The 13,985-nt window shown below is 38.2% G+C and overlaps 1 protein-coding gene across 1 annotated transcript in view; it reads left to right on the forward strand.

Annotated features, from left to right (window-relative positions):
* LOC143021935 (decapping and exoribonuclease protein-like) overlaps positions 1–7,158 on the forward strand; it is a 153,553-nt gene extending 146,395 nt beyond the window's left edge. Inside the window, exon 9 of the mRNA XM_076179826.1 lies at positions 6,433–7,158. Coding sequence (XP_076035941.1) covers positions 6,433–6,660 — 228 coding nt within the window. The 3' untranslated portion in view covers positions 6,661–7,158. The remainder of the gene's footprint in view (positions 1–6,432) is intronic.
* Positions 7,159–13,985: the final 6,827 nt, after the last annotated feature.

Consider the following 13,985-nt stretch of genomic DNA (forward strand, 5'->3'; position numbering starts at 1 on the left):
CAAACAATAATGTTTCCTTCATCAAATAAACCTAACAACTCGTGAAACACCTAAAACAGTATGAAATATTGCATGTGTTATGGTTCAATAACATGATAAATACATGTAGAAAAAACAAAACTCGCCACTTGCGTAAGTTTCAACGCACTATTAGTTGTAATTTTGGTGATAATAGTTAGCCATGCAGTTACTGATGATGAATAACTGGGTGAGATGATGTGGAGTGTAACTGCATGACATGAGGAGTCAAGTGCCTGGATTGAGGTTCAGGTGGGACAATAGGGGTAGCAGTAGGATTCCTTGTGAAATACATTGTGGTTTGCAACTAGGACCTCTTCATGTCAACAAAAAGAGTCTTGTAAAGAGTAATGCTCTAATCAGTACAGCTCATTGCCTTCAATGCTCTCACCATTGATGGATCTATATCATACAATAATTATTTGAGTTGTACTGTCATCTGCATTACTTCCCCCAGCTTTTCAAGAGTGAGAGCCTGAGGGTAGCTTCAGGGAACCCCCCGCCCAAAATATTTTTTTCTGAAGGATCTTGCTGATTTTTTCTGTGTGATATCTAGGTCTAAGTTCACAGCTTGAGTTTTATTCAGATCTGACCAGTAGTTATTTTTTTTTTTCTTTATAAAAAAACCTAAGAAATACCATATTTTTGGGCTTCTTTCAAATCCTATCTCCTCTTACAATTTTTATTTGATGTCTTTCATTTTATAGCAAATGAATCTTCTACATATATAGAAAAACAAAATAGAATTGTTTTTTAATATCTTTGTTCAATGCTGAGGAAAAAAATATAACTTTTTTTTTTAATAAAATTTTAACTGACACGTTATTAAAAATTTCTATTTAACATATGCAAAAAACTCTCTATTTCATTTTTTGTCATTTATCTAGCTATCAATAGAGACCTCATATGAAAAGATTGGTTCAAAATTGAGGGAGGAGATAGACTTTGTGTATAAAAAAACTGAAATTTTTCAGAAACGAGCGTTAAAGTTTTTTTTCTTAGTTTGACTAAATTTTACATTCATGAACCTCCTAAGAACCATTGAAAACAGGTTCCATTGTATTTTCATGATGATTTTGCATCTTTCAAGTAACTCAGGCAATTTGTCCCCTCCTACAGTGGAGGATATTATTCACCCAAAGTGAGGGTCTCATAAAGCGCCACCTTACTCTTTGTCGCAAAGTTTGAGTTATTGGTCTAGAATGATCCAGCAAGGTAGTCTGATTGCTGGGATTCAGCTGTATTTCTTTTCTTAGATTTCCTTTCTGGTGTTGGAACAGGCTCCTTCCTCCATCATTTTCTCATAGTGTTCCGTCTGTTTCTTATAAAGATGCTTCATGTACCTAAAATACTTGCCCTTGCTAAACAGAGCAACACCCAAGCCTCCAGCTATTCTATTCAGTCCTGAGTTTCCCATGCTGTTTATGAGTGACTCATACACCATAGCTGAGGATGTGGGTGAAGATGGCAGGGAGTGAACTGCTGGAGGGAGTACTGGTGGTGGTGGCGGAGGTGGTGATAACAAGATTGACGCTGGGGTTCTTTCTTTCTCCCTTTTCGTTACTAATGTAGACATTCTTGTCTTCTGCAAGTGTGCCTTTTGTTTGGAAAGCTTAGGCATGGCTAATATCTTCAAACTTCTCTTCACTGAAAAATAGATGCGAATTTCACACGGCAAATTAGTGAACGTGGCAAGCTAGCGTATACACTTCCTTCCCTGTGTACGGCTATCAGGCCACTGGCGGTCGAGCGGGCCTTTTCCTCATACCACATACTTACGTGCATGCCAGACGTAAGAGAAAACTTTGTAAGTGCATCAAACAAAAAATAAACAAAAAAAATAGAGTAAAACAGGTGTTTTATGGTCAAAACGAATGTAAACAATGGTCGTGCGCAGCACGTGGCTGCCGGGGGGAGGGAGGGTAGGCCCTTTAAACCCTTTAAAAAGGGCAGTATGATAAAAATCTTTTAACAGGGTCCACAGCGAGCACTCTACTATGTATTCATGCAATAAAAAAAAAATTGATTTTTTTTTTTTTTTCGTAAATCTGGGGGGAGGGGGTCCCCTCCAGCAACACTATCTTCCTCTTCATCCTCACTGACTGCAATATCTCTAACAGTTGATCATCATTTAAGGCCATGGCATGTTCTTCAGCCAGTTCCCTCACCTCATACTCCTGCATGTCCTTGAACCCTTCACCACCAACAAGCCTAGCTAGCTCCACTGTCTTCTTCATAGCATCATTAACCTCCTCCTGAGGACTAAAGCCTGTGAAATAGCACACATACTCCAGCCACAGTGCCCTCCAACAACCATTGACTGTCTGAGAGCACAAATCCTTAAGGCACTCCTGCATAATTGAGAGGGAGTCAGCAACAGTTATTTTTTTCCAATATTGAATGACACTCAATTCAGGGTTTGCATCCAATGCAGCGCAAAGACTTTGCATGTATCTGTGTGTGTAGGCTTTGAAGGTAGCTATACCCTGATCAAGAGGCTGTATGAGAGAGGTTGTGTTTAGTGGCATAAACACAACCTCAACATCATTGCACATTCCATCAAGTGACATTAGATGACCTGGAGCATTATCCAGGAGCAGGAGGATTTTGTTTGGGAGGCCCTTCTCTTGTAGGTATGCCCGTACCTCTGTCAGGAAACAATATTGGAACCAGTCAATAGCGATGATGTTGGCTGCCCACACTTTTACATAATACATCCAGAACACTGGCAGTAATTTCTTGTGTCCCTTAAGTGCTCTGGGGTTAGCAGACTTATGAATAATAGATAAAGCCTGGCTTGATGGTGTGGCCAGCAGTCTTAGCACAAAGCATTAATGTGCATCAGTCCTTAGCAGCATTGAACCCTGGCACACTCTTCTCTTCCTTGGTGACAAAGGTCTTGGCAGGGATCTTCTTCCAAAAGAGGCCTGTTTCATCCATATTCCATACCTGCTCAGGCCTGTATCCCTTATCTTCAATAATTTTCTTCAGAGCGCCAGGGAATGCAGCTGCCAAAATGTGATCTGCCAAACCTGATTCCCTGCATATTTTCAAATTGTGCAAGGAAAACTGCCTCTTGAATCTGTCAAACCATCCTTTACTTGCTAAAAATTCTGACTGGGTGGTGGAAGGATGGTCTGGTTCTGCACTGGTGCTAGATTCCACACATGTGCTAGCCTTATCACTTGTTACTCTGTCATACAATGCCTTTCCCATTGCACAAATTGCATTGCTATCAACTGGGTTGCCTTTTTTGTTCTGGTCTGTCATCCACGCATATAAAGCAGATCCATCCTAGATATAGCACTGCCTATTACCTGCGACACTTGCTTAGCAGAAGGAGGAGGAGGTAGATGCCAGTGCTGCCCTAATGTTCACTTAATTTTCCTTTATTGAATGCACTGTGCTCTCGTTTACATTAAATAGCTTTCCAACAGCAGAATTGCTCATATTACCTGCCCTACACTTGTCTAGCAACTTCATCTTCTCCAAATTCATCACTTTCTTTAGTCTTTTTGGAGTAGACTCGTCATGAGAGGTTGCTACTCAATTGGGGGCCATAGTTCATCACATGGAAAAGAGACAAGAAACCAAACAAATGGCAAACATACATTAAACTGAGAAATGAATATGTAAAAGTATGCAGAGATGAAAAATAATCATAACTATGAAAAAAGGATAAATGCAAGGACGAACCCAAACTATTTTACAAGTATGTAAATGGAAAACTAAAAAACAAACAAGAAATAGAAAAACTGCACCAGGGTAAAAATGAATATATATAGGAACTAGAAATGGCAGAAATTATGAACAACCACTTCAAATCAGTGTTCACATTAGAAGAAATCGAGGGAGAATTATCCCCCGCAATGAAAGAAATAATTGTAACACAAAAGGAAATCAGCGACCAAATTAAAACCCTTGACGTTAGAAAATCACATGGCCCAGACGGAATTGCAAACTGGATACTGAAAGAATGTATGGAAGAATTAACTGACAAAATATACATTATAGTTAAAGTATCACTTAAAGAAGGAAAAGCGCCACTGGACTGGAAAAAGGCAAACATTGTACCAATTGATAAGGGAGGTAATAAAGGAGATCCATCTAATTACAGACCATCACTGACAAGCACAATAGCAAAAATTTGTGAAAGAATTGTCAAAAATAGATGGGTAAAGCACCTGGAAGAAAAAACTATACTAAATCCAAATCAGTTTGGATAGACAAGGGAGATCATGTACAACAAATTTGATCTGCTTCTGCTCAAGATTAATAGACATAATACAAGAAAGAGATGGGTGGGCAGACTGTGCCTTTCTTGACCTACAAAAGGCATTTGACAAGGTACCACATAAACTTATAAAGAAGATAGAGTAAAAAGGTGGCATCAGAAGAAAATTATTGGAATGAATGAAAGACTTCCTGATTGGGAGGAAAATGAGTTTTAATCAGAGAAAAATTCTCAAACTGGGAAGAAGTGATAAGTGGTGTCCCGCAGGGATCAGCACTGGCCGTGATTGGGAGGAAAATGAGTTTTAATCAGAGAAAGATTCTCAAACTGGGAAGAAGTGATAAGTGGTGTCCCGCAGGGATCAGCACTGGCCGCGATCATGTTTGCCATATACATTAATGACATGGATGAAGGTGTAGTGTTATATGAATTTCTTTGCAGATGATGCAAAGATACTAAAGAAGGTAATAAAGGAGGAAGACTGCAATTCATTGCAACAAGATTTGGACAAGATATGGAATTGGACCCAAAAGTGGGAAGTAAAATTCAATATAAAGAAATGTAATATAATGGAGTTTGGAAAAAGTAAAAACAGAATACCAAAAGATTACAAAATTGGTGAAGAAAAGGTGAAAAAAGTAAACTCAGAGAAAGATCTTGGAGTGATGATTGGAAAGGACATGACACCAGATAAGCATATTAACAAAATATTCTGAGAAACCTACAATTTATTGATATCAAAGTGGCATTTGCCCATTTGGACAAGAAATGATAAAGAAAATCCTAACTACACTAATAAGACCAAAACTCAAGTATGCAGCAGCACTCTGGACACCCAGTACCAAAAAGAACATTAAAAAAAAAGAAAGGCTACAAAGAGCAACAACCAAAACTAGCACCAAATTTTTCCAAATTAACATATGAGCAAAGACTGTCCAAATTAGAACTACCAATGTTGGAACAGAGAAGAGGAAGAGGTGACCTGACTATCTACAGAATAATGAAAGGAATGGAAGTTTTAGATAGGAATGACTTGTTAATATGGGACAACGGTAAAACGAGAGGACACGAAAAGAAACTAAAAAAACAATAGTTACAGAAGAAATTTATAAAGGAACAGCTTCCCACACAGAGTGATATATACATGGAATAAATTAGACAATGAAACAGTGTGTGCAAACACTATCCAAGATTTTAAGAAAAAACTTGATACTGAGAGATAAAAAGATGGGTCACCACGAGCATAGCTCCCTTCCTGTATGATACAACTAGGTAAATAGGTAAAATACACCCACGTGAACTGGAGGACATGCAAGCACACACAAAGTTATAGCAATCACTTCAAGCTGACTGAACTGCTGCCTGGACAAACAAGGCAATAACTGAGACAGAGTGGCAGACTGGCAGGCTGACGGTGGGAGGATGCGGGAGGGAGAGTAGTGATGCAGTGATAGGCTGCTTTGTTATTTTTTCTTGTGAATTTTGGTGGCAGACTGGTGGGCTGATGGTGGGGGGAGGGGATGAGGGAGGGAGGGAAGTGATGTGGTGATAGGCTGCTTTGTTATTTTTTCGCGTGAATATCGGTAAATATGTTTGTGCTGTTGGAAACTCGCAAACGTACAAACCTCACAAAAGTGGAACTCGTGAATGTTGAGGGACTACTGTATCCATAAGTGCACTTTCACATTGGGTCTACCAACCTTGAAAGATTGAAGAGAAAGAGGTGAATTGATTACAGTTTTCAGGTCACTAAAGGGGATAGATTGCATTGATAGAAGAGATCTCCTGATGAAAGATAGGAAGGCTGAAGTCATGGAAGTAAATTAAGAAAGACCACGTGTCAAAAGGATGTGAAGAAATGCAGTTTTTCATATGTGTAAACATGTGGAATAGCTTAGGTGATATGACACGAGCTCAAACAATACAAGAGTTTAAATCTAAATTTGATAATTGAAGTCCAAGATATAGATTAAGTGTCTAGATATGTTAGAAAACTAGAGAATAGGAGACAGGATCCAATGAGTGTTGCTCCTTTCCTGTGTACTACAATTAGGTAAATGCATGTATTCCCATCAAAGAACTTGTTCATGAAATATGAAAAGAGAAAGATATTTCTCTTAATACAATTGACATATATTTGCATATCTGACCTAAATCTTCCCTTATGCTCATATTTGCAGGACAAATGGAATCCAAATGTGGTTTTTAACTTTGTGGAGAAATTCCTGGATTTTGTTCAAGCAACTGTAGAAGATAATCCTGATGTCATCTATGCCTTTGAGCGAAAAGTAAGGGGTCCAGTAATGTGGAGGGTGGTGCCAAAGACTGGTGACTATGTTGTCTTGGATGACTGGTTTGTCTCTAGAATGAAAGATACCAATGGTCTTCAGGCAATACAAAAAGTGTGAGAGCCATTAGAGACCAAAATAATGCTTTGGTATCAGAAATCCATTGCTGAAGTTTAACTGCTATTCCACTTATTCTACAAGTTATTCATTCAACCTAAGCCCATGTATTTGTGTAGTAGGGCAGTGCTCTACAAATTTTGTTTAGGCTAATGATTTAAGGTGAATTGGCTCCACTGAGGTCTCATTGTAAGAAGGATCAACATCATCTTAATTCAATATATTATGCATAGTTGTTGAGATTTAAACTTAAGGATATAATTTTTTCTATGTATTTTTGTATAGTATTCTGTAAACTTGGGTAATATGAGAATTCATAGTACTATATTTTTGTACAATTGGAATTCATAAAATGAGGTTTGAATACAAATATTATTTTGTTTATTATGTATTGTACTGCGCATGGCATTTCTCTTTTGTTGACACAACTGCCCTCTAGCGGTTGTTTATATAATTTCTATTGTTATAAAATTGAAACCGAGAATACACAGAAGCGGTGCACATGGTGTATTTCTTTTACCCCACAGTACCTCCTATATTAACTACCATCATGAGTGCAGCACAATCAACAATAGTGATGCTGTATGCAGATTCTCTTTTGGCTTTTACCAGATGATTCAGCATGGTGTTCCTGTACTGAAGGAAAAAGTCAAATGTATCAATACATTGTTTCTGTATGGAAACAATTTACATGGAACTGTTTTGCAACTATAACAATGGAATTGTGTTTGCTGTTGCAGAGCTGCTGTATAGAGATGTAGCCATTATTTTGTGCTATTTTATATATATGTGTATATTTGTATATACATATATATATATATATATATATATATATATATATATTGTGATGGTTTCTTCATGTCAACCATGGTGATTACTTAATAGATTGTGTAGTTGTATCAGGAATTATTTTTGTTCCATCTGGATTGCAACACTTGTCTTTTGTTATATAGGAATACTTCTTGTTAGATGATTAAAATACATTTATAATCATTTGCACAATTCATTTAGTAGAGGACAATTTTGAATGGAGGTAGAATGAATAAATGTCCTCTCATCTCATAACCAAAGTTCTGTAGCACACCTAAGTATAGTCACATGTAGTTGATTGCCAGTGTTGTTGATACAGAAGTAAACCATTATCTGGAATAGACTTATCTAGTGGTGACATGATATTATATAACTCCAACAAAGCATCAATGCTGCTATCAGAGCCTGGAATTTAGTAAATAAATAAATTGATGGCATCCATATCAGGTCTCATACACTTTATATAATACATTATTTGACATTGCACTTAGTATCCTGTCTTATATTATTCAATTGCTGCATTTAACAGTGTTATAATACAGTTACAATGGCTTATATATATATATATATATACGTATATATATATATATATATATATATATATATATATATATATATATATATATATATATATATATGGCAAAAGAGCATGAATGAATGTTGCATAGTGTGTCTGGATGGTTAGTATGGACGTGACGTGACTTGTAATGCATGAGTGATGCGTGATTCGGAGAGAAAGCAAGGGGTATGTAGCGAGGGTATGCGTGGGGGGACGCCAGGGGGTGTCCCGGCGTCGCCCGTGATACCCCGCATAGCAGCAGAGTAAGCCTAGACTCAGTGTTGAACACAGGTGTAAAATCCTCATATTCATTAGTCACAATAAAGTGAAGAAAGTGACACTCCTGCCTTTCCCTGACCCAGACAATTGTAGGCGTGAGCTTCTGTCCTTCGCTCGTGACACCTTGATCACGACCCATGTGCAATAGAAAAGGTGAGTTAATTGCAGAGAACCTTAACATATATATATATATATACATACACACGTGGAGTTAAAAACAACAGCATTGTTGTAGTTGTTCAGTTTTTCTTCGTATTCTCGATTTTCCTGATAAGAGATTTTCCACTAACTGGGTGAATTGAAACTAGGTCTATATTCTTCCATTTGTTCTTATTTGACATCAATGTTTCGTCTTGAAAAAGACATTATCAAGATATAACTGAAATAACAAAAATTACATGGTAACAGTAAAGGTACAAGACAATATCAAGATATAACTGAAATAACAAAAATTACATGGTAACAGTAATAATAAAGATGACAATTTTGTGAAAATAAATACGAAGAATTACATTTAAAGGGAAGAGAGAAAGAAGGGAGAGTAACAAGCTGGGGATGACCAATGTATATATACCTAAGATCAGGTCAGACAAAAGGGGGGGGGAGGGACAGACAATAGGGAGCTCAGAGGTCAGGGGGTTGGGGGTGGGGGAGGGTTAGGCGGATGTGGTCACCAAGGGTGAGGGAGGAAGTGGAGGTGAAGGGAGAGAGAGAGAAGGGGTAGAGGGAGGGGAGTGGGGGATTTTTATTTCTATATAATGGGATAGAAGAGATTAGATTGCTCTGGATGTTGATGACCGGAGCGTCTTTAATGTGAAAGGCTTCGAGTAATTGTGGTCTCCTAGGGTCATTGCTCGATCTAATAATTTTGGTGTTATTGATCAAATCATCCCTTCTGAGTGCAGCATTGTGGAAATTCCTATGATGTTCTTTGATTGCTCCCTCTTGTAGATGTAAAGATAGGCAACGGCTGACTTTACATCTAGTAAAACCAATGTAGGAATGAGAGAGGAAATTACAATTTCCTGTAGAACAATGATATTGATACACTACATTAGTTTTAGATGTGAAGTCTGATCGCCTAGACAAATTGTTTGTCATGATCAGGGAGAAAGTTTTTGGATTTTTGTAATAGATGAGAACTCTGATTTTGTTGTTCTCTTTTGTAGGAAGGCAATTTTTATGAATGATGTCCCTGATGACTTTTTCATCTTTTTTATAATTATTAGTGAAGGTGTTTCTGTAGTAAATGTTAATGAAGTTATGATTCTGTGGTTCTTTGATCGTGAAATGGGATTCTAGCATTTTGTTGGTAACAGAATCAAAGTCAGTGTTAGAATACCCATTGTTTGTGAGCATTTGTCTCAGGTGTTAAAGTTCACTGTGTAAAGCTTGCCACGAGGAATACACTGAAATTTCCTGAAGTCGGCACCGTATATTTTCTAACAAATCAACGGAAGGGGTGCTGACAAAGATGTCGTCTACATATCTACAGTATATAGGTGGTTTTAACTCTCCATCCTGGAAGACTGATCTTTCTACCGCAGACATGAAGGCTTCAGCGAAGAGGACACCTAACGGTGATCCCATCGCTCCCCCATCTTGCTGCACGTAAAGGTTTCTTTCTGGGCACCTGAATGGAACTTCTGTGGTGCAGATGACCAGTAATTCTTATAAAGTGGACTCAGGGATATGGGGGGTGGGATGTCATCATTATGATACACATAGTCAAGAATGATATTGATTGTTCTTAATATAGGAATCTTATACTAAATAAAAAAAATAATTCTCCGTTTTGCGAGTTTTTCTCGAGACCCGGCAAAACGGTCGCACCGGACCCTGGGTAGGTGTAAGGGTTTATTCAGTTCGTTTCACGTTTTCAACTGGAACTGATCTGATTCACGTTGTTCATTTATTAATATTATGAGTTTTTTTTCGGAAATTGTTATCGCACAAGCACAGTGACGAAACTTTTGAAAAACTCGAGTTGTTTGACGGAGAAATTTCGCGAGAGAGTACGTGTGAGTTCGAAAAACATTACTTTGCGGGTTATAAGAATTTTACAAAACATGGGGGAAAATCGGATCATGGGGATTACCAAAGGTATTATTTGGAATAAGAAGAAGAACTCGAAGAAGAATTCGAAGAAGAAGAACTCGCAGAAGAATTCGAAGAAGAAGAACTCGAAGAAGAGCTCGAAAAAGAAGAACTCGAAGAAGAAGAAGAAGAAGGACTCGAAGAACTCGAAGAAGAAGAACAACAACTCGAAAAACTCGAAGAAGAATTCGAAGAAGAAGAACTCGAAGAAGAAGAAGAAGAACTTGAAGAAAAAGAAGAAGAATTCTAAGAAGAAGAAGAACTCGAAGAAGAAAAAGAAGAACTCGAAGAAGAACTCGAAAAAGAAGAAGAACTCGAAGAAGAAGAAGAACTCAAAGAAGAAGAAGAACTCGAAGAAGAAGAAGAAGAACTCGAAAAAGAAGAAGAAGAAGAATAGCGAGCAGCGCAGCAGGCCAAGCTCCCCGGCGTAGCCGGAGGCTTGTTTCAGTAAAAAAAAAAATTAGCATCTAATGACGCCAGGATTCTGACAGGTTTAACCCGTAGGATGTCTACAAAATCCTCAGTAGAGCGGAGGAAGTAAGTTCTAGGAATGTAAGGGGAGATTCATGTAGCCATTTGGCAACATGGTAAGAAGGGGTGGGGATTTGGGAAATGATCACATACACACAATATTGCTCAGAACTTAAGAATCTTTTCAGTGACAGACCTCAGAATGATTTTCATTTTCTATTCAAATTCCTGGAGTTCATGCGCAATCCCCCCTCCTCCTCATTCCACTCTATCGTGGTATAGGTAGCCGAAATATAAAAAACAATCAAAGCTTCAGTCAATAACCCCTCCCCATGGGTATCACAGAATAACCAAGGTGTGAACTATGTCAAAGGAGAAGATGTAGCAAATTTCTTTGAATTTGCCATGTTTTTCATGGCCCTCCCCATCAAGTGTGAAAGAGAGGCCCAACGAGTTGACATTGACATATATGACACCTCCCCATCCAAATACATCCTTGACATAACAGACAAATGTGGAATTGATAGATTCAGCAAGGCTCAACCAGCCAGAATAAACACAATATCCTCCATAAACAACACTCTAAGCCCCCTAACCCCCGCAACCCAAGAGTACCTATAACAACCTCAGCCCCATTTGGTGCGATATCCACAAATCAAATTCCCACAACACCTGGGATTGCAGACAACGCCCTTGACAAAGTACAATGTGTTCCCTTCATAGCACAACATCCCATTCAGATGCGGAATGCAAAGCCCAAAGACCCTACACCCAGTCAGCTAGCATGGGTAATAATCAAACTAGACCCCAAAGATCACCTAGCAACCAAAGTCAGACTTACTGTACTTCCATAACTCTTATACCCATTCAGATAGAGACTGCCACCAACAAAAGCGCCAATCTATCCCTAAACCTACCCATCACAACCAGAACAAACCATGCTGAGTCCATAGCACATACTCCCACTCCGACAACGAGTGCCGAACCCAAAACCCAACACTACGACCACATCCCAGCACCCAACAGGAACGCCCCACAACCTTCAACAGGAATCAAAACAGGCAGTTGGGGGATTCCATACAAGCCTCCCTCAAGAAAAAACAATAACATCACCCATAGATAAACCAGAAGCCCTATGTTTCACGGGCACCATAGGAAATATCCATTGTACATTCCTAATAGATACAGGCACGAAGATAAACATACTTTCACAATCTATATATGCACAATTTGGTGACTCCTACCCTACCGACAAACCACACCTTATGGGAACCATGATAAGTGGCACACATCTAAACTTCACCTCAACCATAACCACCCCCATAACCATTGATAATAACCCATTCCCACCCACTACCCTCTACGTAGTCAAAAACTGGACCCTTGAATGTGATGGCATTTTAAGATTGGAATTCTTAGCCAATCACATATAAGGATTACAAAGGCGGAGCATGCCGACAGGAGACCTTTGGGTCCATATCTAGGTCGGATGCGAAAAAAATCATAATAATAATAAAATAATGATAAGAAAAAAACTATGATAATGTATGCAACAAACAAAATACATAGATAAATGCATAGGTATAGTTGAATAACAAACAGGTAAATAGTAAATAATAATAAATTGACACATAACTAATAATAAATGAAAATCAAATAGACAAATGATAACAAAGCAAAAACAAATAATATAAAATAAATTATAATCATTACAGCATCTTGCTTAGGTGTTTATCTAAATGAGTCTTAAAGCTTCGAACTGAACTACATTGCACTACCTGTGCAGGAAGTTTATTCCATTCATTAACTACACGGTTGGCAAAGTTGTTTCTACCTACTTCCAAATTGAATCTATTTCCGGATAGTTTGAGACCATTGTTTATTGTCTGATTCTCATTCAATGTGAAAATTTTGTCACTTTTGATGTTGTCAATTCCCTTTAGAATCTTAAAGACCTGTATCAAGTCACCTCTGAGTCTACGCTTTTTTAGGGAAAACAGATTCATATGTTTTAGTCGATTTTCGTATGATTTATTTTTTATATTTGGAATCAGTTTTGTGCCTCGCCGTTGTACTTTTTCTAGTCTGTCAATGTCTTTAATGAGATTCGGTGACCATACAGAAACAGCATATTCCAAATGTGGACGAACTAACGATTTATATAGCTTGTTAATGAGTGATGGACTTTTGAAATCAAAAGATCGCGCAATCAGTCCTAGAATCTTATTTGCTTTCTCAGAGGCTGAAATACACTGCTTGGATGATTTGAGGTCGTTACCACTGATCTGAAAATAACTGGATCACGGATCGGTGTCCTGATTATGAGGTCGGCGGCAGCCATGTTGGTAGTACCAAGACAAACCCACGCCACGCGATTCACTGATAGCTTTCGCTCCTATATACTGGTGTGTTTTACATATTTAATGATCATTTTACAATGCCAACTTGTGCTGCATTCAACTGCACCAACCGGAGAAAAGGTGGATGTGAGCAGTCCTTCCACTCGTAAGTAAATTAAGGTTTTATTACCCAAAACATCCCGATACCCATCAACAAATGATGCGGCCATCAGGAGCCATAAAATGTTGCCCACCAACTGTTTTGTTAGTTGTTGTCATGTTAATGCTATGTATTTATTATCTGTAAGAAATAGATCTAGCAGCAACCCATTTGTCACGAATGTAATCGTGCCAATAGCAGAATAAATATCTATCATTTAAAAATATCTTGTAAGGCTCAAACGCTGTCCAGAGCTGTGTAGCTGTATAGAACCAGTTGTTCTTCCTGATTACATGTGTAGGCTTTTTCTATATTGTCAAGTGTGAAGAACTCATATTAGATGGGCTGAATTACTATTCGGGGCCCATTCAAAAATTATGTAACGTTTTTCCTGGTGAAATTCGACACCCCCCACCCCATGTACTATTATGTTTCAACTCATAAGAATTTATCTTTCTACCGGTCTCAACTACTGTTACGGAAGAGTATGATTTTTCAGGACCAAACATAGCGGGTATGTGTCTTCGTTTCTATTTGATGAATATGAACTACTAGTACTATTGTAACTGATGTATGTACATTCTTTTTACTGAACGATTTCCGTGTCAAAGTT

This window comes from Oratosquilla oratoria, chromosome 43, assembly GCF_046742065.1.
Source record: "Oratosquilla oratoria isolate Oo_2021 chromosome 43, ASM4674206v1, whole genome shotgun sequence".
Taxonomy (NCBI): Eukaryota; Metazoa; Arthropoda; class Malacostraca; order Stomatopoda; family Squillidae; genus Oratosquilla; species Oratosquilla oratoria.